The sequence below is a fragment of the Setaria viridis genome, chromosome 8 (assembly GCF_005286985.2).
Source record: "Setaria viridis chromosome 8, Setaria_viridis_v4.0, whole genome shotgun sequence".
Classification (NCBI taxonomy): Eukaryota; Viridiplantae; Streptophyta; class Magnoliopsida; order Poales; family Poaceae; genus Setaria; species Setaria viridis.
In genome coordinates this window covers 27,937,704-27,963,865 of record NC_048270.2, presented here as the reverse complement: position 1 = coordinate 27,963,865, position 26,162 = coordinate 27,937,704, and the positions used below count along the sequence as shown (strand labels likewise).

The 26,162-nt window shown below is 46.5% G+C and overlaps 2 protein-coding genes across 2 annotated transcripts; both read right to left on the bottom strand.

Moving 5' to 3' along the window:
• Positions 1-22,003: 22,003 nt before the first annotated feature.
• Positions 22,004-23,237, bottom strand: LOC140220269 (uncharacterized). Its single transcript, XM_072290287.1, has 2 exons — positions 22,550-23,237; positions 22,004-22,479 (listed from the first exon to the last, which is right to left on the bottom strand). The coding sequence occupies exons 1-2, from the start codon at positions 23,235-23,237 to the stop codon at positions 22,004-22,006; spliced, it is 1,164 nt and encodes a 387-aa protein (XP_072146388.1).
• Positions 23,238-23,585: 348 nt separating this feature from the next.
• Positions 23,586-24,423, bottom strand: LOC117866432 (uncharacterized). Its single transcript, XM_034750638.1, has 3 exons — positions 24,210-24,423; positions 24,118-24,134; positions 23,586-24,029 (listed from the first exon to the last, which is right to left on the bottom strand). The coding sequence occupies exons 1-3, from the start codon at positions 24,421-24,423 to the stop codon at positions 23,586-23,588; spliced, it is 675 nt and encodes a 224-aa protein (XP_034606529.1).
• Positions 24,424-26,162: the final 1,739 nt, after the last annotated feature.

The following is a 26,162-nucleotide window of genomic DNA, read 5'->3' as shown; positions in this document are numbered from 1 at the left end:
GTGCAATGGGTTGGCGACAATATCGAGGTGGTCACTGCCGATTCCGCATATAGCGTCGCGGCAGCCGACACGCAGCAGTGGAGCTGCGAGAACGTCAAGTGCATATCCGGGAAAATATAGGACACTGATTTCTTGAAGGTGTCCGATTTTGGCCTGCAGCCGATCCGAGCAGTCGGCTCCGAAGACTCAGACTAAATGGATCAGTTCGCCCGAGAAGATGGGAAGCTGGGACACGGATTCACGTCAGCCGATTCATTAGAAATGATAGACTTAGGCGATGGCACCAAACCAAGGCCGACATATATTAGTGCAAATTTGGATCCGGAATACAAATGTAAATTGACAAATTTATTAAGAGAATTTAAGGATTGCTTTGCTTGGGAATACCATGAGATGCCCAGATTAGACCGATCTATTGTTGAGCATCGGTTACCCATAAAGCCGGGGTATCGGCCGTATCAACAGCCTGCACGGCGGTGTAATCCTAAAATCCTACCAGACATAAAGGCCGAAATAACGCGGATAATCGAAGCAAAATTTATTTGGCAATGCCGTTATGCCGAATGGATCTCCAACATTGTACCAGTATACAAGAAGAACGGAAAGCTACGCGTATACGTCGATTTCAGGAACCTCAATCAGGCCACACCAATGGACGGATACCCCATGCCGACGGCCAATGTGCTGATAGATGCCGCCGCAAGACACAAGGTTATTAGTTTCATGGATGGAAACGCTGGGTACAATCAGATACTAATGGCCGAAGAGCACATATCCAAAACGGCCTTCAGATGCCTGGGTCACCTTGGTTTATTCGAGTGGGTGGTAATGACTTTCGGTTTGAAAAACACCGGCGCTACATATCAGAGAGCCATGAATTACATATTTCACAAACTTATCGGCATACTAGTAGAAATCTACATCGACGACGTCGTAGTCAAATCAAAAGGACACCAGGAGCACCTGGCCGATTTACGACAGGTATTGGAATGCACTAAGAAACATGGGCTGAAGATGAACCCGAATAAGTGTGCCTTCGGCGTATCCGCCGGACAATTCTTAGGATTCATGGTGCATGAGCAGGGAATAGAAATCAACCGGAAGACCATAGCGGCCATCAATAAAGTCGTAGCCCCGCAGAATAAAACCGAGTTGCAATCTCTAATTGGCAAGGTGAATTTCATCAGAAGATTCATATCTAATATGTCTGGGCGAATCCAAGCCTTCACACCATTATTAGAGTTGAAGCCCGACTAGGAGTTCATATGGGGGGAAGAGCAACGCAAGGCATTAGAAGATATCAAGCAGTACTTGGTCTCACCACCAGTATTGGTCCCACCTCATACTGGTAAGCCGTTTAAACTATACTTATCAGCTGGCGAACGAGCTATCGGGTCGGCTCTGGTCCAGGAGTTCGAGGGAAAGGAACGAGTAATTTATTATGTCAGTAGAAGACTTCTGAACACCGAAACAAGGTATCCTCCAGTAGAACGATTGTGCCTATGCCTTTACTTCTCATGCACCAAACTCAGGCACTATTTGCTATCGGCAGAATGTGTGGTCGTATGCAAAGATGATGTGGTAAAGTACATGCTGTCATTGCCGATCTTGAAAGGACGAATCGGAAAATGGGTTTTAGCTTTGTCGGAGTTTGATCTTCGATATGAATCGGCAAAGGCCGTTAAGGGTCAGGTCATGGCCGATTTCGTTGCCCAGCACTGTGGACCAGAGGCCACCTTCGTGGAACCAGTACCTTGGACCTTATACTTTGATGGATCATCATGTGGGGCCGGTTCAGGAATCGGCATCGTCCTCATATCGCCTCGGGGGGCAAGCTATGATTTCTCTCTGCCGATAGAAGCATCCGCCACTGACAATCAAGCAGAGTACCGAGCTGTACTGAAGGGGTTACAATTATTAAGGGAAGTCAAGGCTAATTCTGTCAAAATTTTTGGGGATTCCATGCTTATCGTGGATCAATTAACAGGGAGGTCCGAATGCAAGGACGATGTGTTGAGGATTTATTACGAAGATTGCCTGCAGCTTCTGAAAGAATTCAAGTCTGCAGTTATTGAGCACATCCCAAGGAATCACAACGAGGATGCCAACAAGCTCGCCCAACATGCATCTGAGTATCGTCCGATTCAAGGCGCTATGGCTCTAGAGCTCGCGGCCAATGACTGGCGAAGGAGATTGCTGATTACCTGAAAGATCCATCTAAGAAAGTGGATCGGTGGGTACGATTTCATGCTACCAAATATGTGTTACTGGAAGACGACTTGTTCTACCGAACAATTGATGGCATCCTACTCAAGTGTCTAGGAACGGAGGAGGCTAAGACTCTGATGGGAGAAATCCACGAAGGAGTGTGTGGAGCCCACCAGTCGGCACATAAGATGAAATGGATGATTAGGAATAATGGGTACTACTGGCCGACGATCCTCGAAGATTGCTTCAAATATTATAAAGGATGTCAGGATTGTCAGAAATACGGGAATGTCCAACGTGCACCCGCGTCGGCCATGAATCCCATTATCAAACCATGGCCGTTCAGAGGTTGGGGAATAGACCTCATCGGCCAAATCTATCCTCCGTCAAGCAAAGGGCACAAATTCATTCTGGTGGCCACTAATTATTTCACCAAATGGGTGGAGGCGATTCCGCTAAAGGCCGTAACATCGGCCGCTATGGTTGACTTTGTAAGAGACCATATCGTCTACCGTTTCGGCATTCCCCAGACCATCACGACCGATCAAGGAACGATGTTTACATCAGGAGAATTCGAGGAGTTCACGGCCGATATGGGAATCAAATTGTTAAACTCCTCTCCGTACTATGCCCAAGCTAATGGCCAGGCCGAATCTTCCAACAAAGGGATAATTAAGTTAATCAAGAGGAAGATAGAGGAACTGAAGCGTCCCCACATAAGTAGAGACTAAATGTGATCCAATTTATCAGTCCCAGGAGGCTGATAACACATTTATTCAACAGATAGTTCAGAAACCGTACAACTCCCGAAGGAGCGGGCGGGCAAGCCACACCCAAAGCAAGACTAAAGCGATAACCACACAAATCCAAGTTGCAGTCCAGTCGGACTCCGGGCTGCAATCGGAACTAAGCGTCAGCGGAAGCATCCTGCAAAAGGGCCAACACCGCAGGCAGCGTTGGGTGCAGACGCAACCTCCTACTCGAAGTCCTCGGTGACGAAGTTCGGATCCTCCTCTGAAGTAACAACACAAGGGTGAGTACAAGAGTACTCAGCAAGTCCAACCCCTTCCACGGAGGGGGATACAACAAAATATGCACATGAATAATCAAGGAATAAGCTATGGTTTATTTGCAGTAAAGCTGAATTTTAGACATATGCAGGGTTCCATTTCAAAGAAGTTTCATGAAAACATTTTAGTAAACGATATAACAAGTGGGGTTGATCCTACACAAAGGATCCAAGTTTTATCGCTACCGGACTCCCCGTCCGCCGTAGCGCACGGCATACCTGCCGGACACTTCCAAAATTCCACACACCCACACACGCAGTAAAATACCAGTCATCCCCAAAAGCTAGTTGTGTGACCGAGCCGTAACTCGTCCAATGCCGTGGACACGGCTACCCGGATAGGTTTTAACTCTGCAGAGGTTGTACACTTTTCCCACAAGTAGGGTACCGTATCGCGATCACCTTAGTGTCGGTACGGATCCTAACAAAGCCATTACCCACCTTAGCCAACACTGACTAGTCAACACGGAAGCGCTCAAGGGGTTAGCAACCCATCCACGGGGCCGAAACCGGGACCTAAGTCACCAAGAGCTTAGTCCTTTTCCAAGGCCTCCCGTTGCTCACCAGCACACCTGAAGCCTAGCAGCTTAGCTAGTGGGGTTTATGCTAAGCCGTTGCCCATACAACGGTCGAGTGGTTGCACGATGATGGAATTAGGCAGGATGACACATCAACTCGGTCCTTAGCCATGACAAGATGGATATCTCCTATTTTGCTCAACCACTAAGGTACGAGCCCAACAACCCGGCGTTCCACACAAGAAACACCCATCCATCTCATCCACCACTTCTCTTTACACCCGAAAACTCAACTCCTCAGTTAAACATACTCACACATTTATTTTCCGAATAAACAAGTGTAGTCATGTTTGAATTTGGATAATGAGTTCCTAAGCATTCTAGCAGTGTTTATCATCTAAACAGAGCAACTCATATTTAGAGATAAATATGGGACAACAAGGAATAGTCATAACAATCAAGGGGTGGCTATCCAACCATGTCTTGCAATAAAACAATATGCATTTTATAAAACAGGCCAATAGGTTGTGTCTGAAAAACTGGGTATTAAATATGCATCAAAGGGTGAGATTGGACTTGCCGTTCTCAAAGCCTTCCGGGAGCTCCTGCTCGCGGTACTGGTCCCCGGGCTCGGGCTCGCGGTCGAACTCCTCCTCGCGCTCCTCCTCGGGTACTCCGCGATCTACGGCACACACAAACGAGCACACAATAAATAAAAAGAAGAAGGTTTTACCCGTTGAGCTCCGAACAGGAAATATGAACGGAAAATAGGTAGGACGGGTATTTTCATGAGCTTTTGATATGCCTCGGCGGAAATATATGAGAGGAGGCCGTGGTCGAATTTGGGATGGATTGAAGGAAATTTGGTGCATGAAATGACGGGTTAAAGGAGTATTAGGGCTTTAAAACGAGGTTTAGGATTGAAACGCGAGAGCAGGGGCCTATCTGTAATTATTTTTGGAATGGTAGGAGGACTTGTTCGCGAATCAGGGAAACTGGTGGGTTGGATCGCGAGGAGAGGGATTTACCCCTTCTTCTTCCTTGAGACAACAGGAGGTGGAGGAAGAGATGGCCGTCGGCGCTCTGGTGGTGGTGGTGGAGGAAGGCAAGGTGCTCGTGGTGAGGGTGTGGGGGTGCAAGGCTCGGCTCCCCCCCCTTTTATAGGCGGCGCACGGGCGGGCGAGGGCCGAGGCAATGATGGCGGCCGGACTTTTGGCCGGTGGCGTGCCGGGGTGGTGAAGCTCGTGGACGGCGTGGCGGCGTGGTCGACGAGGCCACAGGGGCGGCGACCGGTGACCGGCGACACGACGCGACGCACCGAGCCAAGCGCTAGACGCCAAGGCGCGAGCGGCGTGGCACGAGCGACGGGACGCGACGCGGGCGCGGTGGCGGAGCGGGGCGGCGCGGCGCGGCGGGCGCTGACGGCACGGGGCGGGGGGGGGGGGGGTGGCGCGGGCGGCGGCGGCGGAGCGGCGCGGCGCGCGGCCCGACGCGGCGCGCGGCCCAGCGCGCTTGCGCGGCCTGGCGCCTCGACGCGCGTGCCAGGCAGGGGTGGGTGCGCCAGCGCCTGGCGCAAGTGGGAAGGTGGCAGGGGAAATAAAGAAGAAAGAGAAGAAAGAGAAAGGGAGAGGAGGAAGAAAGAGAAGGAAAAAGGAGAAGGGGAAAGAAAGGGTAGGAAAAAGAAAGAAGGAAGAGAGGAAAGGGAGGGGAAAAAAGATGGCGAAAAATGCGGGATTCGACTGCGCGCGGTGATGGACTTGACGGGCACGCGGCGAAAAATACGAGGAGCGGAAAATGGAGAGTTGACGTGCCGGGGCCAGGACGGCGGGTCCGACGGAAGGGAAAGGATTTGACGGAGCTCGGCGGTCGGAAAAATTTTGGAAAGTATTTTTTTAACGAGTGATTTAACTGGGTGTATTTTATGGGCGTTACAGGAACAACCGAAAAAATGGCATTTATGTCTGACTGAAGTCCTATGGGCATACAGGATGGCTTGCCATGGGGCCACCAAGATGTCCCCTTATCAGTTGGTGTACGGTCATGAGGCGGTACTACCATGGGAATTGAGGGCAGGGTCGAGACGCACTTCGCTCCAGGACCAGTTGGCGGCCGACGACTACTCCTCACTCATGAAAAGGGAACTTGATGACTTGGCTGGCCAACGATTGAGAGCTTTGATAAGTATTGAAGAAAACAAGAAGAAAGTGGCCAGATGGTATGATAAGAAGGTCAAAGTCAAACAATTCTCTCTGGGAGACCTGGTATGGAAGTTAGTGTTGCCGATCGGGTCGAAAGATCCTAAATTCGGTAAATGGTCCCCTACGTGGGAAGGGCCATATAAAATCGGCCGATGTGCTCCAGGAAACGCTTATATTCTGGAAACGGTCGAAGGAGAAGAGTTTACTAGGGCTCTGAATGGAAGATACTTGAAAAGGTACTACCCTAGTATATGGGTCGGAGCATAAGGATCAACCACGATGAACAAGCACACGGCCGATACAAAAGGAATCGTCTGGAGAAAAAAACATAATCGTCCAAATCGGCCGATATATTTTATTCGGTACGGATGATGGGTTACACGGCCGACACAGTACAAGTCGCCCTTAGAACAAAAAATAATTAACCACGCCTCTTCTTAAGCTCTCTCTCAACCCGACCTAGTTCTATCAGAAGACGGATGTGCCGTTCTTCTATCTCTTTCATCGCGGCCTCCGCTTCAACTTGACGGGGGAGAGGATGACTCCGGTCCATTGCTGGACGTGATGTTCCTGCTGCTGCATCTTCAAGGATGATTTGATAAGGAAGCGCGTGACTTCTGTCGGCTTGAGGTCGCCGGTGGTCGTTGCCGTCAAGGAAGTCCCAGATCCGTCGGATGTCAGCAGAGACGTGCTCTTTGAGTTCGTCACGATGGGCCCTGATTAAATCCTTGTCTTCTTGTGACAACGGTTCGTCGGAGTACACGAGTCCGATGGCTCGTTCGAGCTCAGGACTAAGGCGCCGCAGCTGGGAAAAACAACAATATACATATGGCCGCCGAAGATGTGATTCTCTTCAGAGGAATTAAACTGAGAAAGGGAATGAAGGCAGATCTTTTACCTGATTAACGGAGGAATAGGAAGAGGATGAAGAAGACATGACTAAAAAGCGCGCTGACGAAAACAAGTCAGGGAAGATGAGGCCGAGCTAGACGGGTACTCTCAAAACGGGGACCTAGGCCGGTGTTTATAAGAAGAGAAGGCGTGGATGTTTGGTAAGACGCGTCCCATTGGAAATAAAAAGGGTAATAAATAAGGGGGCGCCGCGAAGGACGGTCAAAGGAGGTATTAATGTTCGTACAAGACTACCAGTGCTTTTACAGGTCGCCCAGAAGAGCGTTGATAGCCGCAATCGCTCGACGCCGAATCTGATCGGCCGAATCCAGGACCCGTTGGTCATCCTCCGCCGATCCAGGGACTTCTGACATGTGGCGGTGGAGTTTGAGAGCTTCGTGAGCCAGGTGCTGCCTCTCCCGTTTCAGATCGACGATGACGGAAGGAAGTTCCTGAAGCCTCTTCTCTTCGGCGGTTGTTGCTTTGGTCACCTGCTCCATCTCCTTGGCAAGCTCTGCTCTTCGACATTTGAGGTGATCTATCGTGCCGACGATTCCCGGGCGAGAGTCTTCCAGAAAGTGGATCCGTTGATGCACCTCTTGAGCTTGACACTTGTACGTGTCTTCTTCTTCATGAGTCTTGGTCAACTTGGCGCGATCGGCCATGTGACGCAGGGCCCTAAAGACCGGAATCCTCATTGACTCGATATACGCGGTCGGCGCCAAGGCTTCTTCCGCTTCTTCTGGTACTCGCCCGCTGACGTCACCATAAAGCTGCCGAATCGGCGAGGCATCTTCTACTAATCGGCGGATGTCCTCTTGAAGAAGAGACCGTATGCTTGCAAGTTTGGCACGAACGTCATCAGGAACGGAGCTCAAAATGACCTGACGGGAGGCGACTTCCTTGTCATCGGAGAGCGTGACCGCGAACGAAAAAAGACTGTTGTTGGGGGTGTCCTGTTCCTGGAAAATAGTAAATCAAAAAGAAAACAAATCAGCCGATGGTGATAGCGAATCGGCCGATTAAGGGTGGGAAATCTCTTACCTCTTTAAAACGGATTTCTTCAAGCTGTGTTTGAGGGACCGTTACCCTCAACTCTGGGACTGGAGCCATTGGCTCGTCTGAAGAAGAGGACTCAATAACGATCGGCGCTCTGCTCGGGCTAGCTTCTTGAGGAATGACCGACGGTTGGTTGGGCAAGACGCTTAGCGCGCCAGTGACCTGTGCCAAATTTGTTAAGAACATCATCCAAGTACAAGAAGAACGGGTTGAAGGATGGTATACCTCGACAGGAGGAAACACTGGTGTTTTGTCAACCGCTTGGGCTACTGCCGGTTGCTGGGGACCCACAAGGGTAATCTGAGCAGTCTGATATAAAAGAAGTTAGTATAAAGATGGCGATTGGGAAGATCAGACAACAAGTTTACCTACATGGCTTGCACTAGTAATGACGCAGCGGCTGCTCCGGCTTCCGTGGCAACTTGAATGTCTACTTCCTCAGCAGTCGGAAGGGGTGGCGCAGCCGAAGTTTCTGCCGATGTAATCGTGGGAGGATCGGCCGATTCTATACGAGCGCGTACTCGGCGACTGGTTTTCTTGATAACCTTCTTCTGCGCCTGCTTTGCTCGACCGGCAATGATGTCCACGGAAGGGGCATGGTAGCCGATAAGGGGGAAGGTGGTATATGGATAACGGTCCTCTATCGGCCGGCCACTCCGGCTGCGTTTTGGGGGAACGCGGTTCTCAGACTGAGTCAACAGCGAGAGTTAGTATATACGTTTAACAACATTAATAGGGAATGAAAATCGGCCAGGAAGAAGTACCTCGGCATTCGGGTCGATGTTGGCTAGATCAAGAAGGTTGCAGTATGTCGATGCAGAAGTGCAGAACAGGTACTGTTTCCATTCGGCCCACCATAGCTTGAATGGTTGAATGGCGAAGGGGGCTACTATCCATTCATTCAGGTCTATGGTACTGGAGTCTGGGATCCGATCTCGCGGCCGATTATAGTCAAGGCCCTTGGTGAGTTCATCTCTGAACTTTTCTCGGCCGGTGAAGTATGCCTGAATCGGCAATTGACCCATGCTGAATTGCCGTGCTGCAACGGAGGGGTTGTAGAACTCATACGTAGGAGCATCCTTCCCCGAGAAGAAGTTGGCCGGTAAGATTCCCGGTTTGATTAATTCGTCTGTGAGGTCTTCGTCGAATCGGCCAATAGTCGAGTCAAAGCAAGAAGGGAGCTCAAAGATTGGGTCATCCCTCTGGTAAGGAAACCAGACAGTTGCATCTTCACTGAAGCCATTATAAAAACACCGGAAGTACTCGGCCACCTTGGTAGCAGAGTACGAGCAACCGGAGAAGGCTGATGCCGCTTCGCCGAAGGATGTACATCGGCGTCGGACAGTGGGATTCTCTGCCGATTCAATGTTGGGGAATATCATGTGCTCTACTTGCTGCTGAGAAATCTTGCTCATGTACAGGTTAAGCCATAAGTTGATAAACCACCAGGGTCCACCAGGGTTTCCAATCGGCTCCCCTTGGGATAATTTTATGCCGATCTGGTGAAGCATGTGGTAGGCTGCTCCCAGTAGGTGCTTTCCGAGGGGAACGGAAGTCCCTGCCGATAATGCCTCGGCCAGAGCTTGAGTGTTGGTGGACGGACCAGCTGCTCTCCCACAGAAGAAGTGTTTCTCCAGCCACATCATCAGGAAGGCCGTGTGCTCTCTGTTCTCGACCGATCCGGCCCTTCTGTTGCATCTGATGAAACCCTTCCATCCGCCGATTCCCCTTGTGTCCAGCCGATGAGATGTTGTGGCTAAAAGGCAAAAAGGGGTGTCCGGGGAAGAAATGTCCAGGCCGATCAGCAAGACTACATCGGCCAGGGTGGGGGTCATGGGTCCGTGTCCAAAAAGGAATGCATTGAGAGCATCGGACCAGAAGTAAGAAGCTGCCATCACTAATGGCTCGTTCCGTTCCATTTGGGACAAGGATAGATCGATGCACTGGCCGATTTTGAGCTCGTCCCATTGGACCTTCTTAGAGGCGGCTATCCGCTGGTACCATTCCCTCCAGCCGGGAGTTTCATTCGGCCATGACCTAAAGGTATCCGACCAATGATCTAGGTCCATAGTTGATTGCTTGAAAGGGATCCTATGGGTTTCCAAATTGATTAAGTCGGTTGAATCTAGGTTTCCCATGGGACCAAGGCAGATAAGGCCGGGAGTTTCTGTGAGGCGAATGGTAATGTGATGCCTAACCGCCTAAAAAAGGAAAAAGGGGGTGCAGGAGTAAGAAATAGATCTAAAGTAAATGCATTACTGATAGGGAAAGTTTCGGTAATGACCTCCGGGATGAAGCTCCTCGTAATCGGCGGGATCGCCGGTGCAGCTGCTGATGATGAAGCCGCCAATGGGATTTCGGTTGAAGCCCCAACTTCCACTGACGGAGTTCCTTCTCCCATCGATGGAGCCGCCGCTGTTGCTGCTGGAACCTCCGCCGAAGGTGCCATCTTCGGAGCTTCGGGCGCTGGTGAAGTGGTTGAGGGTGCCGCCATTGGAGAAGTGGGGAGGAATGGAAGGAAGGAGGCACCGGAGAAAACTGGAGGACTAAGGAAAGTACCCGAGGAAGAAGAAGACCGGTGCGTTAAAGGAGGAAGACGTGAGCTCGTACGGGGAGTACGGGGCGTACTGATATTTAAAGGTGGTCTGAGAAGGGGTAAAAGTGTAATTTTTACCGCGCCGGCGTTTCGATTTTTTCGGGAGGAGTGGTTGTCGTGGGCGCCCGTTTTAAAAAAATTGCAATCATCAGGCTGGAGACCGCGAAATGGAAGGATATTTTCAATGCACTCATTTTGGAAGGGAAGTTGAAAGGAATTTCGAAGTAAAGACTATGTTTTACTCCGAAACTGGGGGGCATGTGTTGACGCCAGATTTTGACACATGTGTAATCGGCGTCAGGGAAAGAAGAAATCAGAAGAAACGGCGAGACACAGGGATGGCGGATGGAAATCGGCCGATTGGTGCTACAGTTAGGATCGGCCGATTGACCTTTGGAGCTCCGCCTCGCCCGACCCCTGAGGTCTGGGATCAGATGCGCCCGACCCTCCAAGGGAGGATCTCCGCCTCGCTCGACCTTAGGTCCTAGGGTCGGAGTAGTCTGAGCCCTCTACACATGGGTCCTAATCGGTTGTCCCTTGCCGATGAGGTGAATAGAAATTGGCCGATTAGGAGGCTGGAGCAATTGGGCTGGTATGGGCTTAAAGTGGATTATGAAGATAAAGAGGGAGTCAGCCCATGAGAGCATGATGATCAACTCCAGTACGAATCGTACTTCTAAATATTCGTTTTCATTTAAAATTAGAGATAGAGTTCGTTTAAAATTAGAGATAGAGTTCTAGTCGGTTAAGGAGTCGTTTGTAACAGGCTATAAATAGCCACCTTCTTAGATCTGTAATCATCATCAACTCAATACAACAAACTACTATTTCCTCGTACTTACTTTCAAGCCGGCGACTTCGCCAATACTTTTCTCTTTTCACGAGTTCGTACGGGTTGGCGGGGCTGCATCAACTTGACCTCTGGCCGATCTTGTAAGTTCCGATTATCGAATAATTTCTAAGCTTTAACTTCGGGCGCATCGCTGTCGTTTCGTTTAGATTTATTCATCAATTATCGATATTTACTAGGATTTTAGGTTTTACCTGTTGTTCTGGTTTTATCACTATTTATCCAGCTAGGAATCGACAATTTTGGCTTTTCTTGTATTTCATCATTTGATCTATTTATTTCACGCATAGCCGATTAGATCTGTTCCTAGTGTCGTTACTGCAGCGTTGCTTAGATTACTCCAGTGGTTTTCTTTATCGACGTTGCCTGGTAATCGGTCGCATTATAACCAATTTCCTCATTATAAGCAAATCGGCCGATCCGCTGATAAGCTTTCTCGAGATCGGAATTTTAGCCGATCGCTACCTCTAGGATTTGACACGTTTCTCTCCTTGCCAATCAACAGGTCAGATTGGCTGGCACGCCACGCGAACCGCACCAGGGCGATCACCCGAACAGGAGCTAAGCAGATTCTCCCGGGTCGTGTGTCCGATGCTGGGGATTCGATCAGTCGATTTCTAGCGCCAACAAGTACAAAAAGAGCCAAACCAACAAAACTTTGCAAGCTCTTGAAGAAAGGAAAAGGCGTGAGGAAGGATTTTCAATTGAGAAGTGTGTCGATCAAGTGGATGCTATGGTTGAATTAACCGATGAGGAGAAGTTATATGCTTTGGATATCTTTGAGTCTAAGACACATAGGAAGATATTCATTATAACCAAGAATCCTAAAATTCGATTAATGTGGCTAAAGCAAAAAATCAGGTATGTCTCTTTGAATATGCTCAGTGTATGGTTCATGAAAAACTTACTTGTCTCATTATGTCTAACCATGTAAAATTTTGCTTTGTGTGAACTTTCTGCTGCTGACATGGCTAAATTATTTCACTTTTTTTGTTAATTGCAGAGCCCTGATGGGAAGCACTATATGATCCGAGAGTCAGTCGCCAAGATCCTAAAGGTACTTGTCTGTTTGAAAATGGAAAATTAGATGCTACCCAGCTAAGCTAGATGGAAGAAAGACTACAAATCTGTGTCAAGGAGGAGCTCAGGAAGCTGAAGAATAACTTCCATATGTTTGAATGCTCTGTTTCTACTATGTGTTGTAGTCGTAACTTTGCTGTAACCGTAAACCCACATGTGTTGTTGTTGTTGACAAATATTGCTCGGCTATTGGCCTCAAGCAGTTGCCCAGCAAGTACTCCGTATTGTAGCTTCTGCTGTGTTGCGAGCCGTTGGCTGCATGCAGCCGAATGTTGTTGACAAATATTTGTTGTTGATCGAGTGGTAGCTGCATGCAGCCAAATGTTCCAAAATGATGCGTTTCTAATTTGAGGAGGATGTCAGTTCATTCATTCTGAGCAGCCTGTTTCTAATTTCCCTTTATTTTTTTTCTTTGGTGCCAAACAGCCAAGGGGAAGGGGGCAACGGTGGAAAGGGAAATCAAGGGAAATAAATTAACCAGGGAAATCCCCATAGGTGGAAACCAAGGCAGGGTTAATAACCCTTTACTCCCAAACCAGCCCTCAGGTTGCCGATCGAGACGAGATGCTGGTTGGTAACTGTAGTTGCCACGTACTCACCACTAGCCCTGTTCATTGGGTTGGATTTATTAGTTTTATTGGTTTGGTTTCTATAATGAGCTCATTTGGATTGATTTGTAATGGGTTCGCCTAATAGATGGTTTGGTTTGGGTTAGGTTTTACGAACAGATAGTTTGGAGGGTGTTTGGGAGTCTGGTATTGTTTGGGGTCCAAAAGGCTCTCAACCCGTTAAGAATTCATAAGCCTGGAGCCTCGCCTGTCAAGAGTCGGATCCTAAAACTAAAACCTTGTGTTTACACCTTAAAATTTTAGAGAAATTGACCGAAATTTGTTGCAATTGAATTAGCTTGACAGTCCGCTACTTTGTGCAAAGTAGTGCGGTTGGACTTATATGTGGGTCCCGCGTCAAGAGTCGGACCTAAAACTAAAACCTCGCGTTCACACCTTAAAATTTTGGAGAAATTGACCGAAACTTGTTGCAGATGAATTAGCTTGACAGTCCACTACTTTATGCAAAGTAGTGCGGCTGGACTTATATGTGGGCCCCGCGTCAAAGAGTCGGACCCTAAAACTAAAACCTCGCGTTCACACCTTCAAATTTTAGAGAAATTGACCAAAACTTGTTGCAGATGAATTAGTTTGATAGTCCGCTACCTTGTGCAAAATAGTGTGGCTAGATTTACATGTGGACCCTGCGTCAAGAGTCGCATACAAACTCAAACAAAAGAACTACCTAATGAGTTTTTATTTTATTGGTACCTAATGGATTCTTATTGGGTTGTAACCATATTTGACAAGCAGTTTGTATAACTTATGCAATGGAAAGTTTGGGGTGGTGTGGTGTGTGATGGTGGAGGTTTGGTTTGAGGTGGGTTATATTTATTTTCTTGTGAGAATGGATGGTACTCTCGCAATTAGCAGGACTACTCACCACCCCTCTGTCGGTACTCTCTCAGTAGTGCGTGCATGGATGTTACATGCACTTGCCACTTGTGGTTTCCAATTTGCCAAGTAGTTTGGTTTTGGACACACGATAGCCAAATTTTTTTTTTCAAGTATACTTCACTAGCTCTCATCTCATGTGTTGTCAGTTGTCGTCACTGTATGCTTCCCACCAACATTTGCAACTTGTTCGCCAAAACAAAGTTAATGTAAGTGTACGCCAATAATGCTTCAACTCTCAGCCACGGTTCGTACATCGGTTGGTGAAACGACGCTGCTGCTTCTTTTTTTTTATGCACTAGAGTCTTTTTTTTTTAATTTTCTTTAATTGTGGAACACTCGGTAGTTGAATAGTGGCGTAGACCTGAAATTCAAATTGTGGAACTGAACAAGTGAGGTGAAGATCCGATTTTTTGGTCCCTTGCTTAGATGCGTGGTACAAGTGCGTTGGCCAAACAAAGTGACGATCACGCACATTACCTCTTCTCTTTCTTTTCTGTGACGACGAGAGAGACTCTATTCATTACTCAGAAACAAAGTTATATTTCCAAACAATGATTTGTAGCCTGCAAACAACAAGCCACCTAGTGTCTAGTTTGCTTCGTCAGTTGTGCAAGCTCATGGCCCCCATTGATGCTAGCTCTCTTTGTGTGGATACCTCCATTATTCCCAGTAGCCTTTGACCAGCATCTAGGGCCTCCTTCGCGATGAGGAAAACCATAACTTCTATTCCTCCATTTCAAAGTATATGATGTTTAAAGTTAGGTAATTAGTTTGCCCCCAAATGCCACGTGTTAAAGAACGGACGAAGCACTTTGGAGGATTAATTTGAGTTGATTTTAATTTCTTATAAAGGTTCAAAAAAAAAAAGAAAGTGGATTATTTTTTTGAGGGCAAAGAAAGTGGATTATTCATTACTGTTAAAAATACTTGGCTATTGTTGTCCTGGAGTAGCAATTAAACTAGTCATTCGTTGCAACTATATATAATGAAGGCCGGCGCCGTTCCCTCTGATTCCATTCACGTCTATGTCGTATTACCTGGAAATCCTATCTACAACGGAGTATCTCACTTTGCAAACTAGATTATGTATTTAGCCATTTAGTAAAGAATTCAAGCTGGTTCAGAAATAGCCCTGTTAATTGGGTTGGGTTTATTGGTTTTATTGGTTTGGTTTCTATAATGAGCTCATTTGATTGATTTGTAATGGGTTCGCCTAATACATGGTTTGGTTTGGGTTAGGTTTTACGAATAGATAGTTTGGAGGGTGTTTGGGAGTCTGGTATTGTTTTGGGGTCCAAAAGGCTCTCAACCCGTTAAGAATTCAAAAGCCTGGAGCCTCACCTCTCAAGAGTCGGACCCTAAAACTAAAACCTCATGTTTACACCTTAAAATTTTAGAGAAATTGACCGAAATTTGTTCCATTGATTAAAGTATGGACGATCGGGTCGGTTTGGTCAATCCCTAGTGAGCTGTTTCATATGGACGGTTTGCTTAAAAATAAATCGTAAAATCTTAATATAAAATATAAACTTAATAAAATCACTGGTTCCATTGATTAAAGTAGTAAAATTAATAAAAATCCAGCTTGACGGGCGAGGCGTGATCTTTTATCTCTTTTTTCTTCCCACTCTTCTCCCAAGTACATGGCTCCATATTTTCTGTTCTACTCTTTATCCCAAATTGTAGTGTGTTTTAATTTTTCTAGATTCATAGCTTTCCTATATATCTAGACATAACTTATATCTAAGTGAATAGCAGAATCTATGAATCTAAAAACACTAAAATGATACTCCCTCCGTTCCAAATTGTAGGTCATTTTGATTTTTTAGGTGCATAGTTTTTGTTATGCACTAGTATATGTCTAGATGCATAATAATATCTATGAATCTAAAAAAGTCAAAACGATTTGGAACGGAGTGAGTATATAATTTGGAACGGAGGGAATACTTATCTGATCTCCATGCCGTGATTTGCCGTCAATTTCCCTTGCCGTTGGTGGGTCGCGTCGCCCTTACGTGCATGGCTATGTGTGGTCACCGGCTGCCTCACCGGAGCGGCCCATTGGCCAAGTGGACGATGATTCCGTGGTGATTCGCGCGCACGGAGATTTAGTTTAAAGAGACTGGTTCTACTTGCAGCGACGATCAGTCTGTGCGTGCCTACTCCCAGGCATATTCGAACGCAGTTTCGGTTCTGGTTAAACGACAAAGGCTGTGTCGATCGGTAGATGGATAGATGTCCGTCCTTGTTTTATTAGTAGGTGATGATGCATGTAACCTACTTCCTCCGTTCTAAATTAGTTTTTCTAGATTAATAGATATTATTTTGCATCCAGATATAATATATATCTGAATGCAAAATAATATCTATGAATCTAGAGAAGTCAAAACGATCTAGAATTTGGAACGGAGGGAGCAAGTATGTTTGCATACCAACTCTTTTCAACTCCAACAAAGTGGATTGTCAAGTCCAGTAAAAAAAGGGCTTAATAACTATTGATATTTGATCTTTTATTTTTCTGTACCATGGCGATGCGTGTAGTAGGAACAAATTAAATAGGCTATGTCTATGCGAATCTCATGAGGAGCATGCTGCCGTGCTGCAAGTCTCTCTCTCCCCCGCTATTAAAAAAGGTTCTGTTAGGCATGCTGTGTTGTCCGAGCTAGAGGAGCACTAACTACTCTGTTATCCACAAGAAATTAAACTAGTGATCTATTGCAACTTGGCAATCTGTATAGTATATATATGTAATGTATGCCGGCGCCGTGTCTGCCTGGAGCCCTGGATTCCATGGAATCTCACCTGGAACTCGAGTATCTCACTTAGCTAACTTGATTATTTGATTTCCAAACTAATCAGGCTGGTTCAAAACAAATAAAACACTACAGGCAACAAATTTGGCTTGCATTGTTTTCTCAAAACCATCAAAATAAAGCAGGACGGCTTCTGATGGTTCGTGAATGCAGCCTGGAAGCAAAAGTAACCGTGGCTACACCGCAACGGCCGGCATGTAATTAAGAGCTAGTTTCTCTCATCTATAATGGTCAAATTTGATACACTCGATCACTAACGATCTCTTGCAATGTTTCAGCAAGCTTCCAAATCAGAAGGCAGATGGTGTGGTCTAGTTTGATCGCAAGAACGTACCGACAAACCAGAAAGCATGGGAGTATCGGACATGGGGCACAGACCGTTCCATGTTTCCTTGTCAGTTTCTGAGAACCCACGTACGGCCACGTCTCAATTATTCGCATCATCTAGCTCGATCCGTACGATTTGCTTTTGTGCCGGCTGATTATTAAGCATATATAACTTATTTCATCAGCTCTGTCCCTTTCATCTAATCTGATCATGTGTGCATGCGGGCTGTGATGGAATCATAGAACCGGCCGGCAAACCAGCATGGTGTTTGGTTTGAGAGCGGGATGGTGATGGATCATCTGATGATATGCTCCCTTTGAATGTAGCTAGCGCAATTGTTTGGTTCGAGGGATATGGCGTGGGCTGATCCAACACCATGCCATGCCCTCATACGCATATGGGTCCGGTATTGCAGTATATGATCGCCGCACCATTAATATTTGTAGATGATGAAGAAAAAGATGATCATGCATGCGTGCTGACCGACCCATGTAAAAAATGGAGATGGGTAACTAAGCCCAGACATATCAAAAAGTGCACACGAAAGGCGTTTGGAGACTACATCCCCAGTTCTCTTGACGTTTAAGAAATTAATTAAGGTCATGCATGAAGAGGACTGGACACGCATGACCAATACCCCATGACCGATCTGGAAAGGAATTGATCACCTCACCATGGTTGAGACGTAGCTTGGAATGGATGTAGAGTTCTTCTGAATATTGTCCTGGAAGAACTTCCTTACCTTATCCAAGTTCTCTCCCCAAGAAGATTTCTGGAAATGTCAAACAGTACTGTCATCTCGACACATGGGCCCCTATTGGTTTGTTGCACCTACCCCCTTGTAGGAGACTCATTCATCAGTGAAATTTCACAGAAATTATGTAAAACACACTTCATGAACAGTACTGGTTAGAAAAATCAAAAGCCGGCATGAGTAATTTTCTCAACGATTGATCGTCATGCAATCGCCATGCGTTTCCACTGTTTTTCTCGATAATAAGCGTTTTTATCTGTGTTGTAATGCTGAATATATGATTCACAACTATAACTGTTGATATATGTCAATTGTTGTTATATGCTGTGATTCAATTTGCAATACAAGTGTCACATGCGTCAGTACGGTTCATGAGAGGTATGACCACTTGCGCTGACGAAATGCATAATTAAAGAGACTAATACACTTTAGCTACTATATATCCTGCTCATGTCATCAAATTAATGCCATTTCGCACGGATCCGTGAAGCTTTCAGAAATCATTTGTGGTTAGTTCCCTAATAAGTGGCTCGAGTCGACCTACCCACCCGATTGCTTACATCTACATTACCTCACCATTGCACAACTTTTTACTTTTGTAAACTATACATCTAACAGTGGTTGCAAGATCCTTCATTATCAAATATTATTAATATCCCGCAGGCATTCCTCGACAACTATCTGCAATAAAGAGGGGCATCTTTTTTTTCTGAAAATCATGCGTAACAGACATCATACCAAACAAAATCACACAAAAAGCGTCCTCATGCCCCCAAATAGAGCGATCGATTGGCCTTCCCATCACATTACATCCAATGTCCCTATCTAGCTAGTGGCCTAGGTACTGCACTTCACCAACAAAATGCATGGTTCTAGGCTTCAAGCTAGCTATATACCTATTTCAGGTTGGATGCACGCATGCTAGCATTTTACTACGACTGCTTGCTCCGATTAATTTGTAAGCAATTTACATAATGTAAGATCCTGATAATACTTTAGAAAAGGGCTTTTTGGATACAAATCAAAAGGGTTTGGTACAAATTCGAACAGAATGTCCGACAGTACCCCTCTTTCCAAGCAGGTCCATCATATCGTGAGCAAGGACGATGCACCAGGAGCACGTTGTGGGCACACATGTCATTTTTTCTAAACAAGTTAGATACAATGAGACTGTGGGGAGATATATTTCAATACTTGCTAATTTGCTTTATTCATGCACCAATACCCTCTCTGTATAGAGAAGGACTCGCTAACAAATCTTACCTAACTGAGCGAAAAAGGATACATATGAAGGATCTTAGAACATTCTTCAACAAGTAGCTAGTAATCGAGTGACAAGGTGTGAGAGCCAATGGTGTGTGTGCTGCTGGTGCCAAGCACGGTGATCGGTGAAGCTTTGCGGTGAATTTTGTCCAGGATATCTGTGTCCTTTCCAAGGTGTGAAGCTTTTGGAAGTTCAATCACTAGATCAGCGATATAGTTAATTACTAAGTGCGGAGAAAATTTGCATGTGCAAACCATGAGGTCACAAGTTAATCACCACATCTGCTAAATTAAAGAAAGTTCCTGGTCATGTCATCCACAAGCTTAGTTCCTACTTGAATTAAAACATCAAGTACCGAGTACTGGTCCTTAGCTTGACAAAAGAAAATAAGAGTATCGAGTACTATTGCAACATGTTGTTGTACGAACAGGCTGGATATATACGCTAGACCGGTTTGGTTGAATCTGCATGTTGTACTGAACTTGTCCTCTTGTGCAATTTCGTGATCAAGTTTTTAATAAAGCGATGTCTTTTGAGACACAATGGCAGATAGGAAAAAAAAATCTATGATGGGCTCCGTAATTAATCGGTAATGACTGTTCGTCCAATAACTGTTCACATACTAAGAAGGGTCTTCTAGACAAGTTCAGTTTACATTAGCTCCTGACCCCAAACTAACACTTTGAGGCTTTGTTTTTAAAAACCCGCCTCTACATTAGCTCATGGAAATTTTAATGAATTTGCAGGAAAAAAATTTAAGCAGGATTAAGAAAACTACTAGCTAGAACCATAGAGGTGTTTTGTGGTCCTAATTAAGTAAGGAATCCATCCAAAATTTTCAACCAATTTAAAAATAGTTTTAACATGATCAATAAAACTAGGCATTGATGGAGGATATTTGGTTTGTGCTCCTAAGGATCACGTTATGTTTTATAATTAGTAAGAAAATAGTTTTAATAGGATCACAAAAACTAGGAGGGATGTATGTTTTTATTACTGTTGTAAAAAGAAGCACTCCGATCCCTCCGCTTTTAAATAACTGAAGTTTAGGAAAAGCTAATTAGTTTTCATATGAACTAATTATCTTCTAATAAATAAACGTGATGTATTTTAAAACGGACGGATCGAGTGGTTTTTTGGGGGATGAAAGAAACTATGAACAGTAGAGGATGTTTGGTTAGCCATGGCACATACTAGATTCTAATTATAACATGGGAGGTATCAAAATTTTGATATCGGAGTGAGGAACCATTTTTGCGTACCTAGTGCTAAACTTCAAGCCCGAGGGTATCTTTTGATGGACTGTAAAAATATCGATCAATTAACACCATCACTGAAATTTTTTACTTGGACTTATATCCATCGGAAAAAAGTTCACTTACTATTGAGTTTGCATAATTCCTGGTTGGAAAATGGGAAGTTCACCGTCACTGATTTTTTCACCCGGGATAAAGGGTCCCCACGGGTGGCTGATTTTTGACCCGGGACTAAGGCCCTGTTTGGCATGGCTCCAACTCCGGGTGGAGCTGCTCCACTCCTGAACTCCACATGGAGCCAGCTCCGCTCCAAAACTCCAAAACAAAAATGGGGTGTTTGGCTAGATGGGTGCTCTCAGCTCCAAAAAAGATCGATTTCAGTGTGGATTGCCATTGTTGCCCCCTAATTAAGGCCCCACTTGTCATCCTCTCTATCCCATCTTCTTCTTCCCCTTTTTCCACTGCACTGTGCTGCACACGGGAGACCCTCCACGGGCGGCGGGGTGGGTGGTGGGGTGGGCGGCGACGGGCGGCGGGGTGGGCGGCGGGCTCGACGGCGGGCGGCGACAGGCGATGACGGGCGGTGGGTGGCAACGGGCAACGACAGGCGGCGGGCGGCGACGGGTGCGGCGACGGGCGGCGACGGGCGATGACGGGCGGCGACGGGCGACGATAGGCGGCGGGCGACGGGCGATGGGAGGCGGCGGGCGGCGGGCGGTGACGGGCTGCGGGCTGGGCGGCGGGGTGGGCGGCGACGGGGGCGGCGACGGGCGACGACGTGCGGTGGCGACGGGCGGCGGGCGGCGACGGGCGACGACGTGCGGCAATAGGCGGCGGGTGGCGACGGGTGGCGGGCGACGACGTGCGACGACAGGCGGCGACGGGTGACGGGCGTGGCGGCGGGCGGTGGCGGGCGGCGGGCGTGGCGGCGGGCGATGGCGGGCGGCGGGCGTGGCGACGGGCGGCGGGCGGCGACGGGGGCGGCGGCGGGCGGCGGAGGGCGGCGAGGCCGGCCGGCCACGGGCGCGGCGACGGGCGGGACTCTAGCGGCGAGTGGGGCTCGAGAGAATAGAAGGGAGAATAGAATGAAACATTTTTTTTGTAACCAATGGCATTGGTGGGTAATTACCCACCAACTCCACGAGGAGGTTCAAAAGAGAGGTTTCTGGAGCAGCAAAAGAGGTGCTCCAAAACTCCACCTCCATTTGCACTACAGCTCCATGGAGTTGGCAACTCCATGGAGTTTTGGAGTTGGGGTGTTTGGCTGAATTTTTTGATGGAGTTGCTGGAGTTTAGGAGTGGAGCCGTGCCATGGCATGACTCCAACTCTGGGTGGAGCTGCTCCACTCCAGAACTCCAGGTGGAGGCAGCTCTGGATGGAGTTGGAGCTGTCTGGTGAGGGTGTTTGGCTGGGAGGGTGTCCCTAGCTCCAGAAAAGAGGAGTTTGAGGGTAGATTGCCTTTCTTGCCCCTGATTCGATTTGAACTACTTATCACAAATATAAAATAAAAGTACATGCATTGAAGTCCAAAATAATAATTACATGTTCCAAAAATTTAAAATTTTGAAATAAATTCATAGTTCCAAAATAAGGCCGTTACAATAATCATTGCACTAATTCCATGCTAGGGCAATTGATGTAGCCATACTATCACGAAAGGTATCCATAGTCACAAAGCTTGATTCCGAAGTTGATCCATCGGAGGCATGTTGAGACACGGCATACTTGTTGTATCTTTCCAGAATAGTAGGCATGTAGGTAGGATCTCTATCAAAATTAGCAAAGTCCACATCAACGCTAGCATGTTCACGTATGAAATTGTGTAGAACCGTAGTAGCAGCAACAATCTTCTTTTGTGTGACCATTGAATAACCAGGCATCTTGTAAAGGATTTGCCACTTCATTTTTAATACTCCAAATGAGCGCTCAATAACATTACGAACAGATGAGTGTATACGATTGAACTTCTCTTTTGAAGTATTTGGTTCCATACCTCGATGCCACTCGGGTAAGTGGTACCTTTCACCCTTGTATGGAGCGAGGTACCCCGGACAATTAGGATAGCCCGCGTCTACAACATAGTACTTGCCTACACATATGTAAATTAAGATAAGTTTGTGCATACAAATATGAAAAGGAACATAAGAAAAAATCTTTACCTTGAGGAGGATGTGGGAAGATATTTACATCTGCTTCCAATGCATGGTACAATACACTAGTGTAATGCAAAGAACCCGGTTGACCCGCAGCCACATAGGTGAAGCGCATATCAAAATCACAAATGGCAAGCACATTTTGAGTTGCAATTCCAGTCTTACCAATATATCTCACTTGTTCTTCAGGTGATAAATACACACGAATATGGGTTCCATCAACTGCACCAATGCAATCCTTAAAGTGTGGGTATGCTCTCTTGTCATTCCTAATCCTCTTGTGCACATTGCGAAAATTACGATCTGTTGGTCTCAAGAAATCTTGTGCCATGGCAACCACACAATTTAGAACTTCATGAAATTTTCTACTAATGGTTTCACCTGAGTGTTTGAACTTATTTTGGCCTCTTCTATTTGACTCACACCCACCACATGTGAATAGGAAAATGGCCAACATTTCATGAGTATTCACGTGCTTCGATGGTTTTAATCCGTACCTCTCAACCAACACATCATGAAGATCCTGAAAAATAACCTCATTCATCCGAAGCATTCGATGGCACTCCCCTGGAGTGTTTACCGTCTCCATCATCCAACCCATTCCACTTTGTTGTGAAAACATAAATCTCGGCGGTGCCTTATCCATATATGAGTCATGATAACTTTGTGCTAGCTTACCACAGCTCTCAACCATTTTAAAAAAATATTCACCATCAGAATCACTAGATTCATCGGACTCACTTGAAGACATCTGTGAACATTGACATAAATGAAATGTAAGATACAACTGTCATACATAAATAAAATGCAATAAAATAAAATGTACCACACATGCATAAAATGCAATAAAATAAAATGTACCACACATGCGGCAAAAATAAAATAGTAGCATACACAAATGACATCACTCTCACTAAGCCAATTTCTACTTTTCATATTTATCATTGTACTTCCTTCTAAGCCAATTGAACCTAATCTCATTAGTAGGCAAGGTCATGAACATCTCCCTTTGCTCCTTCTTCATAAACAGTTCAGACACCATCTAATGTTCATTGCTATCATAACCGGCCCCACAAGCAATCACAACCTCCGTCACTTCCTCAATAGAATATTTTCCATGTCTCTTCGAAACATATTCATTGGCTGAACTTGCCATACTTGTTACTACTTCTTGAATTAGGAGTGCATTTCCAAACTTCGCTTTTTTACCACTCCTGTCAACAGGCCTTGCTAGTCTCTTGCCACTCGCAGGTGAAGGAGAAATACCAATATCCTCCTCTTGTGTTTCAGGAATGAAATCATCACCTTCTGGCTCAAAATTGGTTGCCTCATCTTGTGTCACATCAACATTTTCAGTTGCTTCAACATTCACAACATGAGGAGACCAATGATCAATACCAATAGTAGTAATGTCAGCAAAACACTTGGCTAATTCATCTTCATTCTCAAGGCCCTTCTTTTTGAACTTGCCGCAACCCAGAATGTCCTGAAATAAGCACATAATATTATTATAAGTATTACCAACATGTTTGACATATGGAAAAAACTATAGGAAAATTTTTTAACCAACTTACAGCTCTAGCTTTTTTCCACCATTCATCATCCATAGCAATAGTCTTTTTTATAGGATCCCAACCAGTCCCTGTTTGCCTTAGCATTAGTTTCTTCCATGCCTTGAAATCTTCCTTCAACTTGTCCCATTTGTTCTTGATCTGACCCTTGGTAGCCACAATTCCAGTCCTTTCCTTGAACCCTTTCTCAACCTCAGCATAACCAAGTGCATTCAAGTGTGTGTTTGGCCGATTTCCTTTTTCAACTTGTTCGGCAAACAACACACACAGCACTCGAGTGTTCTCCGAGTTCCAATCAATTTTAGGCATCTATCCAACTTACAAATGTCATATTAGAAACCATTAATCTACAACATTGGTACTGTCCAATTTACCTAATTAGAACATCCTAATTTCAGTCACATTCACATTCTCATAGTATATTAGACAATTAGTGGTCGTGATTTTTGTAAGTGGCATAGTATGATATAAGTAAAAGTTCATAATATATTAACTGCTATTAACACCATTTCAGCTATTTCATAAGCACTTAGGTGATGGTGGTTAGAAAATAGGATTAGTTAATATTAACTGCTATTAACACCATTTCAGCTATTAACAAAAGAAGCAGGCGTTGTGGAAGACGTCCAACATTTTGGATGCTGCATTCTATGGACTAGATGAAAAAACTTCTGAAACTGGTAGCCTATGCCCTATTGCATGCAGTTCCTTCATGGAAATTTAAGCTGCTTGCATGTTACATGCAGACCGATCGAGATCTATACAATTCCGTATTGTTGCTGAAGATCAACTTGACTTGCAATCAACAAACCCGTCTCAAAGTATGCGCAAGATCACGTCACATGTCGTATAATAAACTAAATCCCATCAATCTTCAGCAAAATGGACAAGATCAACTTGGCCATTTGATTAACAGGCCACTACAAACCCACTACAACTACAACCTAACCCTCTGACACAGTGACATCTTTGCTTAATCTGCACTATATAAGAACAATTATCTGTCTAAAAAAACATCTAGTAATGATATGAAGAGACAAATGCCAGGAAGATGATCAGAACATGCCCCCAACTACTGTATTAGAACATAATTTTTGGATATGAGTACCTTTGAACAGGGGGGATCTCCTCCAACCCCGGTGGCTGGCCTTCGGCGGCGGGGCGCTGGGGCCGACGGTGGCCTTCGGCGGCGGGGCGCTGCAGCCGTCGGCGGCCGGCGGCGGACGAAGGCTGCTGGCGGCGGGCTTCGGCGGCGGACAAAGGTTGCCGGTGGTGGCGTCTAGGACAGCCGGCGGCGACGTCTAGGGCGGCCGGCGGCGGGGGGTGTCGAGGCGCGGGGGGTGTCGAGGCGCGCGGGGGGTCGTCGAGGCGGCCTAGGAGAACGCCGCGGCGCAGAGGGCGGGCGGAGAGGGCGCTCGGTCCGGCGGCGCAGAGGGCGCTCGGTGCCGGCGGCGGGAGGTGCGGCCGACAGCGGGGGCGGGAGGGGGTACGACTGGCGGTGGGGAGCAGAGGGAACTGGTGCCAGTGGCGGGGGGTGCGGCTGGCGGTGGGGAGCAGGGGATCTGGTGCCGGTGCGGGGGGTGCGGCCGACGGCGGGATCCTCCGGCCGGCGGCGGGGGCGGCCGGTGGTGGCCAAATCCGAATGGAAGAGGAGTCGACCGAGGGAGGCGCGGGACGGGGAAAAGGAACGGGAACAGAATAGAACGAAACGTTTTCTTCCATAACGAGTGGCATTGGTGGGTAATTACCCACCAACTCCACGAGGAGGTTCAAAAGAGAGGTTTCTGGAGCAGCAAAAGAGGTGCTCCAAAACTCCACCTCCCTTTGCACTACAGCTCCATGGAGTTTTGGAGTTGGAGTGTTTGGCTGAATTTTTTGATGGAGTTGCTGGAGTTTAGGAGTGGAGCTGTGCCAAACAGGGCCTAAGGGGGGTCTTTAGTCCCGATTGATATTTGACCCGGAACTAAAGCACCTTTTATCCCGGACCAACTTTAAACCGGGATAAAAGAGGGCGCATGGAAGATGAGTTCTCTGTTAGGGAATGAAAA

What these genes read in the sequence shown, in the direction of transcription:
- LOC140220269 (XM_072290287.1), bottom strand. Translation starts at nt 23,237, where the DNA reads ATGGTTGAGAGCTGTGGTAAGCTAGCACAAAGTTATCATGACTCATAT. An exon ending in CTTCCCACATCCTCCTCAAG is followed by an intron (nt 22,480 to 22,549) that starts GTAAAGATTTTT and finishes ACATATGTGTAG; the next exon opens with GCAAGTACTATGTTGTAGAC.
- LOC117866432 (XM_034750638.1), bottom strand. Translation starts at nt 24,423, where the DNA reads ATGCCTAAAATTGATTGGAACTCGGAGAACACTCGAGTGCTGTGTGTG.